This window comes from Anser cygnoides, chromosome 5 (genome assembly GCF_040182565.1).
Source record: "Anser cygnoides isolate HZ-2024a breed goose chromosome 5, Taihu_goose_T2T_genome, whole genome shotgun sequence".
NCBI lineage: Eukaryota > Metazoa > Chordata > Aves > Anseriformes > Anatidae > Anser > Anser cygnoides.
This window is the reverse complement of record NC_089877.1, coordinates 18422661-18446831: the sequence shown is the minus strand read 5'-3', so window position 1 is coordinate 18446831 and position 24171 is coordinate 18422661. Positions and strand designations below refer to the sequence as shown.

Here is a 24171-nt window from a genome sequence, read left to right as displayed (position 1 = left end):
TTCTAACGCATTAATTCTGACTAGCTTGTCGATAGCAAGAGTCAACCTAACCAGGTTTTGACTTTTACCAAGGATGGGGAGTGGGAAGCAAGGGCATCACAAAGCAAAGCAGAAGGAAGCTCCTTAGAAGAGGGGCTTTGGCTTGAACAAGCGAGTAGCAGAAGTGTCGCTGTGCATACCAGCAACATTTTATATTGTACAAGGGCTGTGTGTCCTCTGCAGCCTTTCCTGAACCCAGAAGGGTGACAGTCATGGTAATCTCAGCACAAGTTTTCAAGTCCCTTGACTTGAAAGCCAAGAGCCACGCAACTGCCTGCAAAAACACACAGTGAATGATGGCAGCAACTGCACCAACTAGGGGAGGAATTTCCTGAAATGTACCATCCCTAAGCACACCCACATAAAAGTAGCACACTGGCTCCTTGTGAGGGGCAAGAGCAGCTGCCATCTCATGTAGGTAGTGGCCACCTTGCTGCGGGCTTTCTGCATTGCACAAGGGTGTGGAGCCTTCATGGCTGGAGGCATGTTGCTTGGTTTTTACTAAATTTGGAGACGCTTCCTCAAATTCTATTCACGTTGAGTACACTGCTTCTACAGTGATTTACAGACACAGCTGTGAAGGCAGTTGGTGAGAGGGAAATTAACGTACGAGTCCATGGAAAGAGGAAAAAAACAAAAATCGATCTCAAGTGCGTAATGCTGAGTGTGCGGAGTAGTGGCCTGGACATCATCCAGAAGGGGAATTGGAATTGATTAAAATAGCTTTCCTTGACGCATTTATCCCAGACTCTGGAAAGCTCTGGCAGAAAAGGGGAACTGCATCTCCCACTGCCCGGCCAGCCAGGGAGCCTCGAAGGGTCACGAGGTGGCTCACGATAGCTTTCCCCAAAAGCCAGCACGAGGTGGCACATGATAGCTTTCCCCAAAAGCCAGCTTGTACTGCGTAAAAGCAGCAGCTTGCCTGCCCTCAGGTGGGGCATGGTGAGAACCTGCTCCACGGCGGATCTTCTGTGTGGATTAATGGGCTACCCAGGTGGCTGCGCTGCCAGAGGAAGGAAAGCATAAAGCTGGGGCAAAAGGTGTGGCTAAAGGCACATCAGGAGCTGGGGAATCGCTGAAAGACTTACTGACTTGATGCTTTTAAACGCATCATGAGGCCTATGATTGCAAAATCCTCAGACAAATTATACTGTTTGCTTTCTGGCCCATTTTGGCGATGAGGTCGAAGAGGCTAAATAATATTACATTTGCCAACACTAGTTATAAAGATGTCAGGTAAAAAGCTTTATAGTTTTTATTAAGAGCAATTTCCCTCACCATTTGGAGCCTAGTAAAGCTGCCAGTGAATGATTATTAAAACCTTTTAACTGGATAAAGAAATATTTTGCTTCAGTGATTAGAGATGAAGCTAGGGAACTGTTGAATGCATGACCTTGTGCTGGAGGCACGGAGGCAGGGGCTCAAGCACGACACCAGCCTGCGGCCCACTGCTGTGGTGTTCCTGTGGGGCACGGGCCTCTCTTCCTCTTCTATATGGCCTCCCTGCTTGTGTTTAGAAGGAAATGGTCCATTTCAAAGGTTTCAGACACACATTTTCCATTTCAAGCTTATTTTACCACTGTGAATGTATAATGCAGGTACACGTGTGTGTGTATATATATGAGTGTGCATGCGCCTGGTGTGGGTGTGACACAAGGAGCCACGATGCGCAGGCCCGTGCTGCCACCCTGCAGGCCATGTCCCATCGCTTGTGGCGATACTGCCTCACCCTGCGGGATGCAGGCCGTGGGTAGGACTGGCTACAGTCACAGACAGGTTTCTCTTGTGAACAGCCTTCAGGTGGTCAGATGTGGAGGCCAGAACAGCTCTTGGTTTGTGTGGAAAGCTTGGCCTGGGTGCACCAGTGTGTAGCGGGGCCATGAATTGCATGGACGCCCCCTCTCGCTATCAGGGCGTGGCCATCGCAGCTCCTGGTGTTGCTGGTATGGCACTTAACTCAAAGAGAGGCATTTATCAATGTACTTGACCTGTTTCCTTCTTTGAAGGGTTGGGCCTGTTGCTTCTCCAGATGCTCACTTACATCTGCCCACTTCTGAGTTGAAAGCGCTCCTGGTATATGCAGATGCTGTTACAGCTCTTTGGGTGAGTGTTTGAGCTGCATATCTTTTTCTGGTTGTCCTCCCCATTTTCCTGTTGTGATCTAGGTATTTTAGGGTTGCCAGATCACTGCTGGGTAATACCATTGTGAGGGAAAACTCAGGCCAGACAGCCCTACTCATGACTGTTCAAATGCATTTCACCTTTTCTAAGCACTGTTGGCCACCCTGGTAGTTAATAAATCCGTAAGAAAGTATTTTGGATCAGGTTTAGGTCTTTCTACAGTACTCTATGACAAGTAGTTGCTGTAAGTGAAAGTGCTGTCATGGTATTTTGTAAGGAAGGCCCAGAGCCTTGCACTTAATGTAAAAGATCTAAATTTAAAGGCCTAGGTTTTCTAGAATAAGGCCTACAGTGCAGTTGCCTAATACCAGTAATTAATGGCCCTTTTTTTGAAAGCAAAACATATGATAAACTAAAATTCAGGCAGGTCATTAGAAGTGCAAATACATTCCTAAAATTTTGTTTGGTGTTTTGTTCAGTCTTGAACAGGAACTACAGTTTGCTGAAACTTTGGAAAAGGACAAGTAGATGCTGAATATCAGATCCAGAGTGAAGGAGCAGGCATTCATGGGTAGGTTCATTCCCTCAGCAAGCAATGCTGGAGCTCTCATATTTCCTACTAGAAACCCAGAAAAGCCAAGCTACCATCTCTTAATGAAGCTGAGCTCTTTTACATGCCAGATCTGCTAATATTCCCTTGCCAGGCTGGGAAATACCAAGAGAGCACAGTTCTTTCCCCAGGACATGTTTTTCAGGTCTGTTGGGCCCCCTCGCCTTAAGTGTGTTGTTCCATGCCCTAGCTCATCTGCTTACTAATTTTCTTCAATGATATATGTTTATTTAACCCACATGGTACTGGGTAGATACATGCTCATTACCATGTGTACTACTTCTGCTCTAGCATTGTTATTAATGTTGCTATTAGTCAAGCTTACGTGTTCTTCTGTGTCAAACAGCCCTGGACATTGGCCTGCATACGTTCCAGCCTACTAAGCATTAGTAGCTTTATGCCCAAATGCAGGATCAATTTCTATTCCCAGGAACACAGAGTGCTATTACCATTTCTGGTAAAATGTAAACTACTGCATGTATCATCTTACCCTCAACTATTTATGCCAGCAAGAAAAAATCTTGATTAACTAAACCTCTTAGGGCTCTGGCACCCTTACATTTGCACAACAGTGCAGGAAACCTTACTGTGGTCAACAAAGCCCTCATAAAAATAAAGGTGACCAAAATCTTCCTTAATGTAGTAATATAAGAACTCAAATACAGGCTGGTAGTATTCCAAGTTTATAATAATATTTCTCTACTAAATATTGGGTGTTATTTCCTTTGCAATCTGGAAACAAATTCTCCAGTGAGCTTGTTCTACCTGACTCTATTGCTTTTAAAATTGCATTATTGCTAATTTGCACTTGAATAACCTTTTCCTTCTGTAAACCTTAGATGTTAGTTTTGGCCTTCGGCTTTTCAAGCTGAAAACTATGCATTAATACAAACTCAAATGTTCTTACAGTGAAGTTGTAAATAGCCATATTATAAAGGAAAATGCTCTTTATATCAAAGGACTCTAAACATATTAGAAATGGTTGATTAAGTCCTGCCCGTTATTAGCCCTGATACATAAACACTGCTGTTCTAACATCTGCTTCTGATTTTAATAGTTAGGCATATATGACTAGAAATATCCACCCTTACGAAATTAAGATCAAGAATTGTGGGCAGTAGCAGTACCTACTAGCCGAGGTAGTAAGCAGAAATGACAAACGACGATTCAAGTCAGGAACTGAGCACTCTATGTGCACTCACAAAGAAAGCAGGAGCAAGGGGTTACGCCCAGCAGATCTTGGCTGCAGACCCAACACTCACAGTCTGGACAACTCTGTCCATTGCTCTGCATCACATGCACTCTGTGAACAGCATCTCCCTGCACACACAGGCTATGCTTGTCCCCCTGTCCCGCTGCCTGGGGCAGTCTCCAGGTTCCCCATAACTCCTGAGCAGGCAGCAGGAAGGGTGGCTGTGCACAGGCTTCGCTCTGCCTATGCCCTGGCACACTCAGGAGCCTGCGACACCACAGGCTCGGCTCAGGAGAGTTCCCCCATCACTTATACCTATTGTTAAAGTTAGCTAACTTTCAGAATGAATATATGTATATATTTTAATGATAATATGTGATAATAATACCTTGCCACCACACCTTACCACGTAGAATGCACATATTTTCCCTGAATATAAATGTCTTAGCTGTGCCTGGAAGAATTCACTCATGCGCGCTGTTTTTGCCAGATCCTCTGTTAGCCAATGCGTTTGTGGTTTTGTTTGTTTGTTGTTTAAAAAGTTTTGTTTGGAAGCAATCATGGAAACGTACTTAATATGAAGTAGAGAGCAGGAGATGAAAAATGAGGAATACCCAGGAAGTGCGAGAGCTCAGTCAGGAAAAAGAAACTGTCCTGAGTAAAAAAGGGCTGGTGACCGCTGACCAGCTGGTGACAGGCTTGTGTCCTCTTTGAGTGTTTCCACCTTCCTCTTCATCAGCGCAAGCAGGCATCAGCCACCTGCCTGCACCTGTACTCGCCTGCATCCCCCTGCAATCCTGTCCTGCGTGAAAAAGTCATTCAAATGCCCCCCAAAACATTACAGAGAGATCTGTGCAGCCTTGATAATCAGTTGCTCTTGGTGTGCTGCAGGAAAATGTGACCCAGCAAGCCAACGCTTGCCCCATCCCAGCTGCAGGAGAGGCTATGGTGCCTTCAGGAGGCTCAGGGTTACGGTACTGCTCTTCCCACCTGGACTTAACCAGCGCAGCCTCTCTGGGAAGTGCCTGCATGGGGTGGCTCCTCCTCTGCTCTGCCCGAGGCAGATCACCAGCCCAGCCCTCCAGCAGGCATTAGTCTCGCAGACAGACCAGAAGGAGCTTGTTTTATTCTGTGGGAGAAATTCTTCGAGCTTCCGTTTAATGTTCAGGGAGAAAACTTACTCTCAAAAGAAACCCAAGAGTCTCAGATAATTGAAGCACTGAAAGCTCAAGTTTTACCTATATGAGCAAGTACCATGAGATATTGTTATTATCCAGCTGGATGGCCACCCCAATAAGCATTAAGGGGGTGTGAATCATCCACAATCACGTCTTGGTTTCTGCTCATTTCTTAATACTGTTTTTGCCTCACCAATCTCCAAAAAAACATTCTTCATAGCATGTTATCACAGTTATATAGGTAAGGTCCCCTTCCCTATCTGATGGAGCATCCTTTGGTTAGTAAGCTTCCTTCATCTGTTATTTAATGGTGGAAAATAGTACGAAAATCAAAATTTTTGCTAAAAATTGTTTCAGGCTTTATAGAAATTGCTACAAATTGCCTGTTATCCTTGCGTATGAGCTGAAATAAAACCCTGAGCCTAGTACTTTCCCTAATAAGGTTTATTCTAATGTGAAGGAAGGGGGTGGCATGAGCTAGCACCAGACTGCTTGGGGAAAAAAAAAAAAAAAGTGTTAAAGCAAGGTAGATAGACAGGCCGTAAGTGAGAATCCTTTCTCTTAAATGCTGCAAGGAAAGGACAGGGCATTACCAGTGCCAGAGCTCTGAGCCCAGCTCTTCTGGAGGGAGAGGTGAGAAATGTCCCAGGCCGTGGTCCTCCTCTTCTGCAAGCTCAAATGAGCCCCACAGCTAAAACACAGCCAGGCAATGAACGTAAAGGTGGGGGCAGGCTGAAAATAACTCTGGATGGGGCCAGGTGCCTCTGTTTGGGGCACCCCCTGTCTGGATAACCTGAAGTTTCTCTCTGATTTAGGCAACACAAATTTGGGTGTTTGCTTCCTAGTTTGTTGTTGTTGTTTAACTATTTTTTATCTTTCCTGAGCCAGACCATTGCCAGTACATGGCTGCCTTCCTTGAAATTTATGAACACTGAAGCCTTGTGTTAGGTTTTGCATCTTCCAGGTGTGTATCCTGGGCTTTGTTTCTTCGTTCTGGTGTTTCATCCAGTACTCCAGTATTAATCCAATTATTATTATTTCTGATGTAAAATATGTGATAGGCTCCTGTAGCATGGGCCAGAACTGTGATCTTCCCAGCCGTGAATCCCGCATGTCCCACCCTTCTCTTGATGCCTGAAACTCATCTTGTGTCACCAGCCCTGCCATGCTGCTCCAGGTCATTCAAAACCCTACGAACCATGGGCTTCCCGTGGAAGGCAGCATCCCTCCTCGCATACAGCCAGCACCTGAGTCCCAGGGGGAACCCAGGCAAACCTCGTGCCCCAAGAAATAGCACAGGACGTCTGTTGACTTCACAACCTCTGGTGAACGCCCATACTCTCCCTTGTAGGAGGTGATGCCGCAGCCCCACTCTTGCCATTGTTGCGACGTTCTCCCAGTTTCCAACCTGAATTTATTTGTCGCCAATTGGTAACATCTTCTCCTAGCACTGACGTTCCTTTTAGTTACAATCCCTCTCCTGGCTGTTCACCCACTCATGTGAGTGGGAAAAGCAGACATCTCATATCAGCCTTCTATTTGCTTGGTTAAATAGACCGAGTCATAAAAATCTGCTGTAAGCGCCTGCTGCTAGCACCTCGCCAGCAGCTGTGTCCCACACCTATCCTGGCAGCATCAACCGCAGACAGAGCTCTCCTGAGTGCCCTCAACCCCCTCATACAATAGGTCCTCAGTCCTCCTTGAAAATGCCTTCCTTTCTTCAGGACCATGCATTACGTATGCCTTCATCGAGGCAAAGTTTTCTCTTCCTTTCTGCCACCTCCAACAGAGTAGTCCCATGTACTCAAGGCAAGGATTACGTACGCTGCTCTTTGTTCAAGCACATCTTTCCTGTTGCCGTTGCACTGATCTTTCAAGTGTATAAGATGCTATTTGATATAAAGATCTTCCCTGTGAATAAACCAGCCATCTCATCAGCACAAGCAGTTAATACATGGTTTTAGCTCAGTGACTTTTCTTTAAAGGGTTGAAGTCTGCCTGATGGTATTAAGGCATTATAAAAACACTCTCTTGAGTGAGGAAATGTCCAGAAATGATGTCTAAAAGGCAAGGTGTATAAATGCTCTGCTCTGAATATACACCATCTGTGCAGAATTCTTCTCTGCAAGAAAATTCTTTTCTAAAAATTGCAAAGCATCTTCTGGAAATCACCTACCCTTGCTTTGGGTGCTCTCTGTATTGCAGAACATGACCATTATTAGAGATTTCAGATATTTTATGTACAATTGGACACAGAGCTCATATTCAACCATGTTCAGATGATAAAGAAATTATTTTTGTGTATTTTTCAGCACTGCATGTGGAGTAGTAAGTAAAAAACACTTCAAATTCTGTTTTGGTCACCTTTCTATTTGTTCTCCGCTAAAAGAGGTTTCGACTTCTCTTTGACTTTGTCCTTGCACAGCTTGAAAGAGCTGATATTGGGTTCAAACGAGACCTCAAAACACACCAACAAGGTCAAATCAAAAAGAAAAATGAAAGACATCATTGCAATAGTTCCTCACTGAATATATATATATATATTTTTTAATGGAGTGCCAAACTTGGCAGTTCTCAAAATCCATTATGGACAAATGAGAGCTCATTTAGGGAGCCATGAACTTTTTACACTCTCGTAACAACGCTATGTTTCCCTCAGGATTTGTTTTGAAGAAGAACATCCTTAAGAAAATGAATCAAGGGCTTCAGAAGGCTGTGCAGCAGAGAGGTTACCTTTTATCTCCCCCAAACCTCCTTTTCAGCTATTTCAAGACTTTCATAAGTTTTAAGAAATTGCTTTAAAATGTTTTTAAGTATGTAAGGAAACTAGGAGATTAGAAACAATCAAATAATGCATAAATATCAGTGGAAAATAACCCATTAAAACATGAATTACATTTTGAGTTTTCTGTATATTATATTCTCTTCAGATTTTCAAAGCAAAAAGGTACACTGCAACATTTATTCCAATACATTTTTAAGCACATGCAACACTGGTGTCCTATTTGTACATTGATTTCTAATGCTGTCCAAGAACCTTTACATTAAAAGCATACAAGAACTCACACACACGTGCATGTATTCCTTTTAGCATCAGTTGTGAGGAAAACTTAAATTTTTTCCTTGAGAAACCAAATATCAGTTCTGCAAGTACATTTGATTAATAATCTGCCAGCTATTCTGAACTAATTCCTAATCTGAAAGCCTTGCAGTCATTTGCAGTTTGGATCTGAAACAGCTGTTGTTCATCGGATTGCAATGTTTGATTGAAATTGTTCAAAACAGTCCAAGTTTGCAGCACTAAAGACAAAAAATACATTCTTATTTAAAAGCATGCTCAGTGCAGATGAAGGATCATATGGAGATGCTAACATTTAAAACATAAAATTGCTAAAACACAACCACATATAGACTAGAAAACATTGCAGTTCTTTAAAGGTTTCTCATTCATTGAATAATTCGTAAAATTATACAGTCAGCCTTTTTTTTCTGACTTAAATATTTAGGCCAACTTACAATAATAATAATAAAAAGCTAAAATGACTCCTTGTAAAAGAATGACAATTGTTTAAAATAAATACATATTTTAAGATATTGCTCTGAGACTATGTCCATCACATTCCACTAGATGTCAGCGTTATAGAACCAGCTTCTTCAGACTTCACAGAATGAGTCCACTGCATTTGTTTTTGTTACCTTGTCTTTGATACACAGTACATGTCAACTACATTAATAACTAAGCGTATATTTATGGTAGTAAATTAAACCAAAAATAACAGTCTCATTTCATTGACCCTCCACTCACCCCTACCATTTACTGGATTTGAACAAAGGTCTTCAAATCAGTTTCATGATGACAACAGTGTTTTTAAGTGAGATGTAAATCATTTCAGTTTTTCTAACTACTTCTCTTAATGCAGAGATATGGACTTCTCACTTTAGAAGACAGCACAATGAGCTCTTTTTGTCAGATACTGTAACTCCTGGAAGATAAAGCTCTTTGTGTTAAATACAGTGTAGTTGATCTATGTTGAAAATTATAAGGCACGTGCTTTATTATTATTATTTTTTAATCCCATGTCCTGAAGTACTGTTACTATCTTGCTATTCTGGATGTCCCATCATAGTTGCTGGTTTTTTTCATGGTTTTGGACACAAGGAATGAAAGACCATGAAATGCATGAAAATACAAAAAACAAGAACAAGACAAAACACAACAATGTACACTACCGCAGCAATGAGCAAATCTTCTCATTTCTTTGACCAACAAAGCATTGACAACTGCAAAGCACTCTTGGTTTTGCTCTGTAAATACCTGACTTTATTTAGATATACAGGTGTTTATCACTAGATTGCCACAGTAGCTGAAATAAAACAAAGGCTGTTCCTTTTTTTTTTTTTTTTCTTTCTGCTATGTTTCTTAACAAAACAAAGCTGCCAAATAATTTTGTTGGAAAAATATGAGTGAAATATTAGGTAACGACAAAAAAAAAAAAATGATGAACTAGAACAACATCTGAGGAAGAGAATAATAGTTAAGGAACATATGAAACCAAATGGCAACAGTTCTAGGCATTTATTCCAATATCTTAGAAAAAAAAAAATCTTAATTGCATCACCATTTAAAGATAGAAAAAACAATTAAAGCAAAAGAAAATGATTTGTTTTCTTTTTTTTTCTTTTTTTTTTTCTTTTCCTTTTTTCTTTTTTTTTTCCCCACTTCAAACATCATTTATTCACAGTACAAATATGTCCTGCCGGTACATTTTTTAGGCACCAGAGGCACAAGTCCTGCTAAGGAGCACTGGTTCCTCTCCTACCCATAAAGCTTCTTTTGCCTACAAAAGTTGCAGCCCCCCAACTTTTCAGTGCCTTATTAAACTGCAGAACAGATCCACAGCTGAGTGCCTCATACGACCAGTAATACTAAGTTGAGAGCATGCATTCCCACACACACGCTCAGCAAAGAAAAAAAATTCAATGATTATTTGAAACCCACCTTAAGGCAAATAGATAAGTATTTTCGACCACCTGCTGAAATATTTTTACTTGTCAAATTTCAAACATGGATCTCAAACAGTAAATTAACTAGTGTGAAGCATAAAGAATGCTTTAACCAGAAAAAAAAGAAAGAAATAAAAAGGAAGTGGTTTTTTCCTGACAATAAATCAATGGTTTTGCCTTATTTCTATCTACGTTTTGTTAAAGCATTCTATGCTCTTTCAATATACAACATCAGATTGCAAGTTTGGGAACTTTTTTTTTTTTTTTTAATAAAAATCCGGACAGTGTTCTCTGTTTGCAATCAGAACCACAACCTTAGTGCAATATTATATTTATTTCTTACAGTAATTTTGGTTGCCATACAAGAGTATTAAGGATTGGGGAAAAGTGCAAGTTACAGGAGCTTGATTTTTTAATCAGTCAAAATAAGAGGAATTAAAGCACAAAAATTACAGCAACATAGATAACGTGAACACAAGTTGTTACACAAACTATAGCGAGAAACATATTAATATCTAGAAAAGAAAAGAAAAAATGTAATGGAAAAATTATCAATATTTGTGGCTCATACACATAATCATCGCCAGATCAACTGGGTAATGCTTTTTAAGAACTGAGAAAAAAATCACTATTTTTATTAACTTAAGTACCACAAATAATTAACTTTTGTGATATGTAAATTCTGTAAATCAACAGTCACATCTAGTCATTTTATAATATATGAATTCAACTTAAAATGTTCTCAGACACCTAGGGAAAGGAGTCTGTGCAGTTATACACAATTTACATCTTGTAAGATTTTGGTATTGTATACACAAATATTACAGAAACTAGGCATGTAAATGCAATTTATTTAAATTACAGTATATAAACAAAAGTTGATCCTAAAACCCAGAATATCATAACGTATTTCATAGATCTCTAACAACTTGTTTTTCACTATCATAGTAGCATGAAATAAATGGGTCTTCTCTCCTCCCCCCAACATTTCCAGACTGACGAAAATACTCGGAGGCAACGTCGTATCTGTTACTATTGCTTTCTGTAGCAAAAATCATCAAACAGAGCTAGAGACCGATTCATCTTGGCAGAGGTGCATTTTATTGGTGAAAGTAGGTCCTCTCAGGTCTCATTACGTTTACTTTGAAAGACACAATGTAAAAATAAACTATTTCATTAGCTCTTTAATGTTTCAAACCTCTTCTCTGCTAATGGTATTGTACCTATGCTTTCAGTACCTGAAAAGATACACGAGCAAGAAACACACCTGTGTAAGAAAGGGATTACCATCAACTGTAATTTGCTGTGTATGTCAGCACTTGTTAAACTTAAATCCAACAACAAGATTGTGAGTAAAAAGCAGCTTAAAAGTCAACTTCTACATTGTCTTTTACTACCATAGTTTCTAATGTATTTTCTGGCACATATTATAGAGGTAATATCAACTGTACCCAAAGAAACAAAAAAAGAGCATGGCATTAGTGGTTTATTTACTGAATTCTGTCATATCACCAAATGGAAGACAATGATGGCTAAATTACCATTTTTACACTTCTTAAAGTATCTGATGGCCTCAAGTTGCCTGTATTGACTATCTGAATGAGACTGTCATTTTCTACAACACCTATGGAAAAATTCAGTACTCTTGAAAGTAAAATGCCTTAGTACTTGATTTTTATTACAAGGTTACTTGGAACTTTCAAATACAAATATAGTGTAGTAACAGATGTTAAGTCAAAAGATTTGTTGTTCCGTAAAGGGGGCAGGAGGCTAAATAAGTTGTTTTTTATGAGTATCCAATGCATTGGTAACTATAACCACTTTTGAAGAAATATTCATCCTCCTTTGTAGAAGTTCTAGCAAAGATAGAAAATATAACACAGCTCTGCTGGTTCAGATGCATCCAAATGAGGTTGATTTTAAAAAGGTCAAGACTTTATAATTATTCCACAGAAATAGTATTAAACCACAAAAGTTTTTTTTGTTGTTTTTCACTTTCTAGCACTGAAGTGGCACAAAGGCTGCCCAGTAGACCAGCCACTTATTTTCTTAAAATATTGTGCTTATAAACTATCTGTACAACTATTTAAACTTGCAGTAAAGAAAGATATTTAAAATGCTAAACTTTATGTACTCATACTAGGGCTGTTGCAGACCTAATTAGACACTTGTTCGTGAGCAAAAATAATCACAATAAAAAAAATAGAGATAGGCTGGACCATATGAAGGACCATATCAAGGAAAGAAAGTTCAGGTACCTTGCAAAATGTAAGAGAACCTGAAAGTATGGTAGGTAGGCAGTCTAGCCATCCACACACAATTTACCCACCTTGAACAGCTTGAGTATTATGTTAATAAAGACCTACAAAACTCACAGCTATTAAGAGGTGTTAATTACAAGGGGAGGTCAAACATGCAGAGAGAGACTTGTTAACTTAAAAAAAAAAAAGTCAGATTGACCAAATCTATGTGTTCCACCCCTGCTGACTGAAGTCTCCTGGAAAGCTCTTCGGCTCACCACCCAGCCAATGCTCAGCCACACCGCCAGGTTTGGAGCGGGGCACACTCTCTGCTGCTACCCCGCTGGCAGCCGTGCAAGGAGATCACGGGAGGCCGACGGCAAGTGTTCAGCTCCCCGTGAAGTGCTCTGTCTGCTGTCCTTGTCAGGAAGCCAATACTTGTTAACAGTGATAAAGATGAGAAACTGGATACCTACCAGTTCCCCTGGCCTCTTAACATGCACACGATGGGACAATATAGACCTCGTTCCATCTTGGCATTAGCTTTTTTTTTTTTTTTTTTTTTTAACTTTTTTCATTTTTTTAGCAGGCTGAACTATTTCCATTTCTGCTAACAGGCTGAAATCCCTCTCTTAAAACACTGGCAACCTTCCCATTGCCTTCAATGGGAACATTCATCTATCTTTTTATTCTTCCTTGGCCTGATATTCAAAATAGCTAAGCACTTAACCACTCACTGAATTAAATGGTATCGCTCAGGGTTCAGCATATTTGTGTATCTGACTGTGAAGTCCAAAAGGTGCCTCTGTACATAAAAACATTTTTTTTTTCTGGCTTGTAGAGTTCATATTGCAACTTAGCAGTAGTTTAGCTGGTTGAAAACTGGGGGTCTCAGGTTCAAACTAGCTTCATTTTATTGTACCTCTAAGTGAGCATTACTTCTCAGTTTTTATGAAACTTCTGCATCGTCTTACAGGTCACATCAATGGAGCATGTGTTGAACTTGTTCTGCCACCTTGGAAGAGTGCTAAGTATAATTGCAGAAATAAAGAAATACCAGGTAAAACAGAGCAAGGTTACCTTTGAACTAATTCCAGCAGAACAACCAGCTTCTCTGCCAACAAATCAGAGAGCTAAACTAGTAAAAAACAGTAATATGAACTCCTGTACCTGTCACAATAGTGTGCCTCTGCTAACAAAAACAGATTTGAGTGGTAATGAAGCAATCTGTCCTCTTAAAATAAACTAAGGGTTGGGGAAGGAAGCCTGCTGGGAGACTGAATGAATGTCAAGAAGAGAATACAGTGCCTTTCAAATAAAAAAAATAAAATAAAATTGCTTGCAATTTTAAGATGAAAGAAAACTGGTATGTAATGGTTCCAGCAGAAGGGTATTATAAATAGATGGTAATATTTTTAAAGTTAACAATTTTCTCTCTCTCTCTCATATCTCCCCACAACTTTGAAATAAAATGGCCCCACTCGTGTACATATTTAGATTTATGTTTGGGCATGTAGCATACAGTCTGCATTACCTGAGTACCAGGAATTAAACTGTTTTTCCCCCCCCCTAATTTTGCTGGCACTCGCAGACAGACAAGGCATTTGGGGTATTTCAGTACCAGCCCATCTCTAGTTATCAACAGAAGTTTGTGAGGCAAAATAGCTATTCTTATCTGTCCAGCAGCTGTTTCAAAGCTCTTTCTATGTTCATTCTGTGCCCAACTCTAGTCACTCCAAGGTCTATCAGATCTTCCTTTTGTAGATTTGGTAAATGAGTGCCATCTATTTCATTGTCCATAAATGTTTCTTTATGTTCACCTAAGTTTAGACTTTCCAACCAATCTGCCACATCTGGTTTAGTCCACAGGTGGACAGGCTTAGTTGTAAAAGGCTTATTTGAGATTGGCTGTTGTAATATTGAGGGAGAAGGAGACCTGCTGCGCCCTGTGGTCAAGCCAAATAAGTCCCCAGAAGGGGGCTGGCTGGGTAGGCTAAATACATCAGACAAAGTTGGAGAAGGAGATGAAGCTGAAGCAGAAGCAGTCAGAGGAGCAGGCATGATGTCTTTATTAATCTCTGTTGGTGAAACCACAGGGCTTGGAGCATGTCTTGCTCCTGAGGTCCTACTGTCATAGTCTGGGGACCTGCTCTGCAGTGTGATCGGCTGGCTGGTTCCAGGTCGGACAGTAAAAGTGATTGTTGTACTTCGTGTACCTGAGACAGTACTCATGACTTCTGTGCTCCTGAAAGTGTAAACAGACACAGAAAGTTAGACACAGCAGCTACCAGCTGAAAGTTTGTCCATATCAACACGTGGCAAACATGGCTTTGGAATGTTAGAGTATGTACATATATATGTATTTTTAAGGAGCAATATCAGGTTAAAAGTACTAAGACAGCATAATTGAATCTTTCCCATAGAACAACAATAAATGGTAAGCCATAGATTACCTTTGATTACCATACATTAATAAACCTTTGCTTATGAGCAGTTCAGAAAAAGACCTTCCAGAGCACATTCCTTTTTCCAGGCTACAACAAATTGACTCGGCTAAATGAGAAACACCATCTGTAATAAGCACATGGGCACTTTGTGTTACCCGTGCAGTGCAATCAGGAGTTGATCTTCCTCGGATTGCATGGAGAGGTGAGTCCTTCATTTCTGTTTTAGCCTGTCAGTCCAACACACCGTAAGGTAACATAGCTAATAATAGTAGCTATGGAAAGTATTGGAAGCATATTACTAGCTCAGGTTTTGGGTCTTTGTGCATCTCTCTACTCAGTGAATTTTTGGGTACGTGTGTTTGTAATCCTATTCACTCACAGAACATGCTCCCCAAACTCCTCTTATTTCCCTTTCTGCTCAGCTGACCTTTTCATGCTTTAAAAATAAAACTGTCTTTAAGATTCATAAAAGGACTTTTGTGTCCATTTTTTTTTTTTTTCTGAACAGAAATTATACTTCGGCTGTTTCACTAAAAAACTAACGGAGACAAAATTCTTGTTCTGTGTGCCCAGGGGTGATGTGGTTGTAATCAAGTCACTGGCACCTATCTCCTGCCTAAAGGACATTGCAGATTACAGACTAAACAGACAGGAAACTGGTCGAGAGGCTAACTGTTGCTGAGGCTGTCAGGGTGGGTGAAGGGGCAGACAAGCCAACTTTTGTCTGGTGGCCATAGAGCAAATTTAGAAACATTAGATCTGGGTTCAGGTCTGCTCACTTCATAAAATGCTTAGTCCTACAGCCCTTACTTTTCATGGGACAATTCTGCCAGGCAGCCTGAGCACTACAGGATCTTCCACTGAACTTCTTCCACTCTGGTGCCTTAGGCTCCAGAGCTTTTCAGTTTTAAAATACCAATGAGGGACACCTTCAGCCAACTAATTTCATGCATTTCCTGACCAAAGGATTTATTTATCCTTGAAGTGATGCCACAGACTCCAGAAGATGACCTGGAGGATGCTGTGGATAGATTTCTCACGCAGACACTGACTGAAGACCTCTTTATCTCAGTGCCAGACTGTCCCCAGGCCTGACCGGTCATGCCTAGAGCAGAACGGAGGATGACTTTGGCGCACAATGGCAGATACAAATGCTTTTATTAATAATGCAGATTCACCACGGTGCAGAAAAGATCTTACAGAGCCAAAGTAAAAGCGTGGTTCTGGAGCCCTCATCTTTAAAGTGCCGTTATGGAAGAAGCTGGAGTCTTTTCCTGAATGACTGCTTGAAGATGTTGTGTTAATGGCCAGGAAATGAAGTACCAAAAATGATCTATGCAGCAGGAGTCAAAACCCACATATGCTCTCTCTGGGGCCTGTCCCTCACCACTAGATCAGCTTTACAACTGTGAACCCCTCTCGTGCTCCTCTGTCCTAGGGAATCATGAAGGCTTTGCTCCTGCGTGCAGAGCACTGGGACTGCTGGGATGGAGGATGTGGTGTGTACGGTTAGCCTGTCTCACTGGATTTGGTTCTCAGTTTAATGTAATTATGAATGTCCATAGAAAGGGAGTGACTGGACTTTGGTTGCCCACATCCTGACTAAAATAGTGGTTAAAATTTTAATTAAAAAGATGGGGGTGCCAGCACTTCCTCAAAATCCATCCTAACCTGCTATCCCAGTGAACTACTCTCATCCATTACCCAAAAGAAAAAATGTAGGCAGCTCACCTGGGGCAATGATAATTGGCTATTAATCCCTTTCTCTCATTTGAGCCTTACTGTAGCCACAGTTACTCTTGTAAGACCTGGTAGCCTTGAACTGGAGACTTTCTTCAGCATTTCCTTGGTTTGCTGCTGCCTGTTTTGAGACCTCTTTCTACATACTCCCTGCATCACATCTGGGGCTTCAGCCCATAATTAACAAACCTAGACGTCAGGTAACCTACAGCACTGCCACACTGAGCTTCAGAGCACGCTCATATCACAGCAAGTCTCATTCAAATCGGGCTCCAACACTGTGTTATTAGAAAAGCACTAAGAATAACTTTCTGGAGAATGTACATGTTATTCGCATGAGCAATCCCACTGATTTCCCACAAGTTGTTCCATATATTTCAATGGGAACAGGGGGATCTTTTTGAGAGTTGAAAGATCAGTACTTCACTTGAAACACAGTAGGAACAATACTTTCAGCACTTATGTCTTTGTAATTTAAAAAAGAAAGGAAACACTTGGCAAGGTTTTGAGTGCTTCCCGTGATTTGTTTGGAGCTTAATGGCTTTCATTGTCTTCCAGGGCTAGAGCTAAGCCTTCTTACACATAAAAGTCTATGGCAAGAAACTATTAAATTCTACTAACCAAGGGGAACAAATTATTTCTACCTACTTAGTATTAGGAGTCTCATGCACTTTAATAAGGCATGATATAATTTTAAATCCAAAAAACCCTTGCTTTGAAAAAGGTTGGGATAATGTTGCCCTAGTGATTGAGAGAAGGGCAGGATGAGTTTTGCATAAATGTGGAAATTTCTCCCTATCTCTTTATTTGCGGTGACCCTTTTACGTAAATTTCCTGTATTGCAAATATGAGAAATTATAGTTTTGTATTCACATCTTTCATGGCAATATCAAACGGATGATGCAAATTTATCTTCTATAATGGTAGACACTGGCAGATCACTTCTGTTACCTGACTAACAGCTCCAGGTTCAGTCAGGTACATCTACTTTGTAACCCATTTCTGCTGCTGCTTCTCTGTATGGTTCATTTCACAGACTCCCCGTACATCCTTGTTCAGGAAATCATTTTCACTATTCCCTTAAATAAACTACATTAAGCCTATAAAACAAAATCCCCCAAAGTAAACCGTGTGCTCTTATTTTAAGTATTCTTTAGACTAGTGTTACCTAACCTCAGATGCACAGGCAGTAATACTGGGTGAGCAAAGGCTTTGCTCTTTCTGTCAACCTGGATCAGAGCAATGGCTTCTCATGGCTACAAGCAGTATTAAAAGGTCTGCAGGCATCTTTCTTTCCTTGGACCATGGGTTCAGGACTACTGACTATTAAAATATGACTCTAGAACTATGATAAGAAAAATATTTTAGCTGATTAATGAGGTTTCAACACCAGCTCAGTTTATAGCCACACCAGTACTCAATCTAATAGAAACGTTAACCCTTTTATCAGAAAGCTCGGGGCACTTCATTAACAGACATTCCTACGGCAACACACCTCCTCTGAGGAGGTTATTAGCTGTTCTGCACACTTGGGAATACAGACGAGTTTGTGAGTCAGTACACGTCCCCACTGCTGCCACAGCAGTCCTATTTAGGACTAGTTTTACAGTAACCAGCTGAAGATCAGAGGAAATGTAACCACAGCAACTTGAGGTCACTGCTGTCTGCAAAATCACTCAGCAACCTGCAAAACCAAGTTTGTGCTCTGTTCCTGGCTGCTGTGCTCCAGCTGGCTCTGCGGCTGGCTCTGCAGCCTTCACAAGGCAGACAGCCTCACGAAGGTCATCCGAGCCTGCTGAAGCCCACAATTACATTTCCAGACTTTCCATCCTAACTCTTTCAGTCCAAGATTCTTTCCCCCCCTTTTCCCACCTTGTTTCACTTGCCATACCAAATCCAACATGCTACAGAGACTGCTGTACTGCGATTGTAATCCAAGGAAAAAACACGTGCCTTTGTGCAACTCCTATCCATCCCAAATTATAATTTTTGACATCTACAGTACAGTCTGTGATGCAGATGCAGCCTTGAAACTATCAGCTGTCCTGCATTTTATGGATGGTTGGTATCCTGGTCAGTAAGGGGGCAAGTACATTCCAGCTGGAGAGCAGGCATGTTTGTGTTGTGTTGTGGGTTTTCCAGATTTTTTAATAAGAGCAATTTTGGTATGCTTTATTTGATCATCTGTTATATTAAACATATTAAATCCATATTAAAGCTGCCTAAACCCAAATTTCATTTTAAAAAGGTGAAAAGTCTGATAATTATTTTAAATAAAATTTGCCCTATTAGAATCAGCATATGGTACTAATTTGTAAACATTTGCTGCTGTAAGACTGCACTGATGGCAATGCCTATTATGCTGTCTTGTATTAAAACCACAATATATAATTCCTATGTCTCCAAGTAGAAAAGCCATCAACACAGCTTGTAGGGAAGAAATTCTTTTAAATTTTAAATTGGATTTGCAGGATTCAAATTTACTGTTAACTTAATATCAAATGCAAATCAGTGAAAGATGGCATGCTGCAATAGGTCCTAGAAGCCTCTCATCTAAAAAAACCCAACCAACCAACCAAAAAAAAAACAACAAACAAAAAAAACCACCACCAATAAAACCCCCAGATAATTATGCTCTCACGAGAGCTGTTTTATTCTGTAACTTGCCAAAAAACTTGCTCTCTCTGACAAAGGTTTTCCACTGTTTTGGAGAAAAAAGCTTAGCAAGAGAACCAGTGAGAGAAAAGAGACCCTATAAGAGGTACTGTGGGAAAATAACTTTTCACAGCTTTCTGAGAACATGCAAAACCGAAACTTTGCCTTCATCTCTTGTAATATTTTTACTGTATTTTTGGATTGTCAAAGGAAAATTGCATGGTAGGAAAGTAAGACAATAATCATCTGTTTTGGGGGAAGATTAAGAACAAGCATTGATGTGATGACTGGCAGGATACAGAGCTTCTTAAATATCATTATTTAGTGAGAAGAATTGAGAGATGGTTAGTGTCTGTTGCAGGTAACGCTGTTCAGCTGAAGCGAGGAATAATCACTAAAGGTCTGTGGGAGGCTGTTCAAGACCAACAGTTTTGATGTGAATGGCACAACTATCTAGAAGCAGGCAGCAAGGGCAAGGTGTTGATGAGGGGCAGAGGACCAGGAGGTGGCCTCAGCCCTCTTTTCTTGGAGAGCTGGAAGAGAAAAGGTCAAGGCAAGCTGGAAGGAAAAGGGAAAATCTCACAGCTTCCAATGAGGAAGGATTATCAGTTACCACTGCAGCACAGCTTGATTATTTCAAGGGCTAGTTTGTCTTTACTTTAAACCTCACATAAGTATGTAAAACTGCACTCCCTTTCCCCCAGAAAATACCCTAAAAAAATCCAGCAGAATTTTGACAGATTTGAAAAAACAACGTCCCCTATTTAGGTGTCCAAGCATAAGTTCAGGAATCCACTCTTAGGTGCTCACGTTATAAAAAACTTTGCTGAGTATTTGTCCGATGAAAAGTGGCTTTTATTTCAGTTTGAGATTGCATCCCTTACACGGTTCTGGAATGGCTACCATTTCTGGATTAGGACAATCTAATCCACATTTATATCAAAGTCAACATCAAAATTACTAAAATGCGGTAACAATGAGTGAGCATTAAAAAGAAGCAGAATGCACAACATACTCTATGCTTTATTGTCGTCACTTACTTCATGGCACTTCAGCATGACCCTCTTCTGACAACAGCAGTCATGACAGCAAATAAAAATGACAAAATGGAATGACTGAAACTGCAAGAATTACTGACAAAGTAAGCAATCCTGTGGAATTGGCTGACAAATGGTTAACAACATGAAGTGAAGCTAATGGGACAATATTAAACTGAAAAATCAAGGCTTGAGAATTATTCCACAAAATACACGTTTCATAATCTGGGAAATCTGGAGACATTTTACAAGAAACCAAATGTATGATCAGTCCCCATGCAGGACTCACTGCTAAGTTCAGTTCTGCCTTACCTGTTTGTGAAAAAATGGGAACTTTTCCAGATAAGAAACCCCTTAGAGATGCACAAAAGCCCTGACCATAGACAGTTTCACCTTTAAAATTTGCTATGCCAACACAATACAGGTTATTTTTCCTAGAGGACTTGATCCTGCGTGGTTAAGCATCCTCCACAACTCCCACGTTTGCAATGAGTGCTTCCCACTACCAGGAGTGACGCTCAACCTGCCACAGAGGCCACGGGGGTGTTCTGCAAACACAGGCGGAGAAACATGAGCACCATTTAAAATATAAATAGCTCCTCCCTACAGCAAAGTTATCGATCATTTTGGTATGGTGGTGGCAGAGAGCAGGAGTGGCGGCTATTCATTAGTCCTTATTAGTACATGGGAGCGGTGGCGGAAGGATGGTGTTTGCACTGGGGGTTGTGTTTCTTCTCCTTCGCAGCCACGGGGTCTATTTTGCGTTAATCACGCTGGTGTTATTCAGTCCATCTTGCAGGCTTGCACTTGATCATTATGTCGCTAAGCAACTGCTGGGTTCACAGGCAGAGCGAGCACTCCTCTCTTAACCTGATAAAAACCCTGCAGTAGCCTTGTCCCCCTGTCTTTTATCAGCTCCATATGCAAGTCAGTAGCCTCTTGAGTGCCTTTATAGCACTGCTGCATTTACAGCTTACCAGTCAGCGATGCTGTTATGCTTCCCCTCCTCTCCACCTGGCTCGCAGAGTGTAGGCACCCCTCGGGGCTGCACTTTTAAACCTCTCAACCCCTGTGTGTCCAAGCCCAGGGGCAGGAACTGTAACCAGAGGTCACCACTGGAGCCTGAGCTCTGGGTATTTGGCTCAGGTAGAGACCCGTATCCAAACGTCCCGAACCTTTCCAGGAAGGAAGGCTGGGCAGAAATGGAGGAAGTGATGGTCAGATGTTGTGGTCTCTGATTTGAGAGCCTGACTATGTGGACAGAGCAAATAAAAATTCGTATCGCCAGGAATAATCTCCAAAATTTCTTAAAGAAGCTGATGGCCAAAATCAGGAGTGGGATTAGCAAGCACTCATTCAAAAGCTCTGGTCCAGAACCTTCTGATCAAGTCCTGCAATTATACTTGTATTAGCGCAAACTAAGTAAATACATCCTTCCGCTTTTTCCTCTTTTTCCTTCCCTACCAGTCTCCTCTTCCCATCCCATGGCTGGTCACTGCCACTGAGAAGCAGATGGTTTCCAGCCAGGCATTTCCATGCTCTATTTAAAAATCTTGAAGCTCGGTGTCTCCATAAGAACCACGGCAAACTATAAATACACAGTGTAGAATTACTGCTAAACCAATGTACAGTGAAAAAAAGCTAGATAGGGTCTTTTTTTAATGTAATAATTGAGAGAGAAATGCTGCTCAGGACTGTAAAACAGTCTCTTCATAATCCTCATTTATCAAAAACACATAAAGAAGATCTATTTCATGGGTTTCTCTAACAAGCCATTACCAAACTATCCACAATTAAATTCACCTCTATGCTACCCTGACGGTGCACTTGCCGTGACTGAACCACATTTGTATGTCTACTGGCTGTATAAAAATAGCTCCTAGAGATATTTAGAACTGGTACCTGGGTGAAGCTTCATATATTTCACAATGAAAAAATATATATTTCAATTTCGTCAGGCTCCTAGTGCTATGAACAGAACCCAAGTGAGCATGTGAACAATGTTACTATTTTTAACACTTCCCATGGCTTCTCTTTGGCTGAAGGATATGAACGAATATACTCATTTTTTATCACTTTTCTTTTATTCAGAGGAATCTTTGTGTTTTGAGGGCTAAAATTCCTTACTCCCTTTCTAATGCTACCTCACAGAAAAGGGCTACCAGCTCTACAATTGGCTGGCCTAGGTTTTACGGTATTAGAAAAAAAGTCATGAAACTGTAAGAATTTTAGCTTTACAATTTAAATATTAACTTTAATACTTTGGCAAGATGGTATTCCCTGATCATAATATATTATGACTTTGTAAAAAATTGTGTCAGTCATGCGATTGGGCTAGAAAGGCTATAATTTGTTTAGCTTTTTTAAAGGTAAGGTAGGAGTAAAAGCAGTAAAAATAAGCCTTTGTCTGGGAAGCATTTACCACACATCACTTTTGTGTGGGTACCTTCAAGAACAGAACTGAAACTTAACGCAGGCAGCCCAGGGCATAAACTTATGCAATGCAACAAAGACAGAAGTCAGAGCATTTTCTCCACGGTGCTAACATTGCCATGACCCCTTGAGGGCAGGTCCCAGCCTTGCTGCAGTGCAGGCAAGAGATGGGCACCAGCGCTCAGGCAGACACCACATAGCCAGCCACAGCCGATGGACAAGTCACACCTCTGACTCTGCAAGTGAGCGTCTCACCTGGCATCCCTCTACCTCACTCCTGGTAAGACGAAAAGGAATTGCCTGCAGCATCTTTGTAAAGAGATCTCAAATATCTGTAGATAGTTGGATCTCTGCTGCTGCTGCTGACTTCTTATGCCATTTAAATAAACCCCCCAGTAGCCTTTTCTGATCCTTTTTAGTATCTTCAATCCACCTAATTAGCTGGAGCTGAATTAAAAAATAATGTAATCACATTAGTTTTGAAAACAAAGGAGAACAAAATACAGCCCTCTTACCTTCCATCTACACATCTACATTCATATACCTCTGAAAGCATTTCATCTATGATCAGATAGCAGCCAACAGTTCTACTGCTCTATTCCACTGTCTACTTTTCTTATTTATTATCTCGTAGGTCTTTCAGGATTGTTTTATCTCAAGATCCTCTCTCGAGTTAGCAAATACTCACATTTGGGCAGACTTTTCAGGAAAGAAGTAGGATTTCAGCCAGATTTAAATAATTCTTTGTGTGTTTTTGCTTCCAAATGGAGTCTCTATTTCCATAATGAAGACTATGTAATTTGCCAAAGTTGAGTTACAAGAATTAAAAAGCTAAAGGACAGTGAAGCAAAATAGTTTCCTATAGCTGTCCAAGTCAGATTTTTCTCTAAAGTATAATGTATATGTGATGACACGTATACATGACAGTTTGTTCAAGGAAGCAGTTTTTGCTTTTTTTTTTTTTTCTGCAGCCTTTGTATCAGTTTAAATTTCTTACCACATGCACACCAAAAAAAAAAAAAAAAAGAGGTAATTATTTGCTTCCACTTCTCATTTTTCTCTCAGAAATGAGTACTTTGAAGTATTTACAGTACATTGTAGTTACTTGTCTCAGTTATTTTCTAATAAAATATGATGATAAATATATTTACTGATGATGATAAATATCTTTGATGATAAATATCTTTACTGTCACCTGGAAATAACTATCAATCTAAAATATACATGATAATAAATATATCAAACATATGAAGTCAGAGGCAACATGTTCATATGGCTTAACAAGAAAGACGCTCAAGCCCAAGCAAAAATAGTGTTCTTGAACATAGTAAGAATAGTATGAATTGAAACTGTCAGAGACGTGCAAGACAAGACATGTAAATTCAAGCTTAGTGTACAAATGTTGATTTTATGTTTGCCAATGGTGTTCTCAAATTTAAAGGGTTCATTTGCTGTGCTAACTTTATTCAAACATT

At 40.5% G+C, this 24171-nt stretch overlaps 1 protein-coding gene and 1 long non-coding RNA gene across 5 annotated transcripts in view; one reads left to right on the top strand and one right to left on the bottom strand.

The window, feature by feature from the left end:
* Positions 1-1085: 1085 nt before the first annotated feature.
* On the top strand, positions 1086-8506 carry LOC106044653 (uncharacterized). The gene is made up of 4 exons (XR_010831631.1): positions 1086-1578; positions 2046-2142; positions 2640-2731; positions 7800-8506. It is a non-coding gene; the product is annotated as an uncharacterized lncRNA (long non-coding RNA).
* Positions 8507-10459: 1953 nt separating this feature from the next.
* Positions 10460-24171, bottom strand: part of SHANK2 (SH3 and multiple ankyrin repeat domains 2) — a 352436-nt gene continuing 338724 nt past the window's right edge. For all 4 annotated transcript variants that reach the window (XM_066997187.1, XM_066997188.1, XM_066997190.1 and 1 more), the window contains one exon: positions 10460-14629. In XM_066997187.1, the coding sequence (XP_066853288.1) occupies positions 14056-14629 (574 nt within the window). In that variant the 3' untranslated portion in view covers positions 10460-14055. The remainder of the gene's footprint in view (positions 14630-24171) is intronic.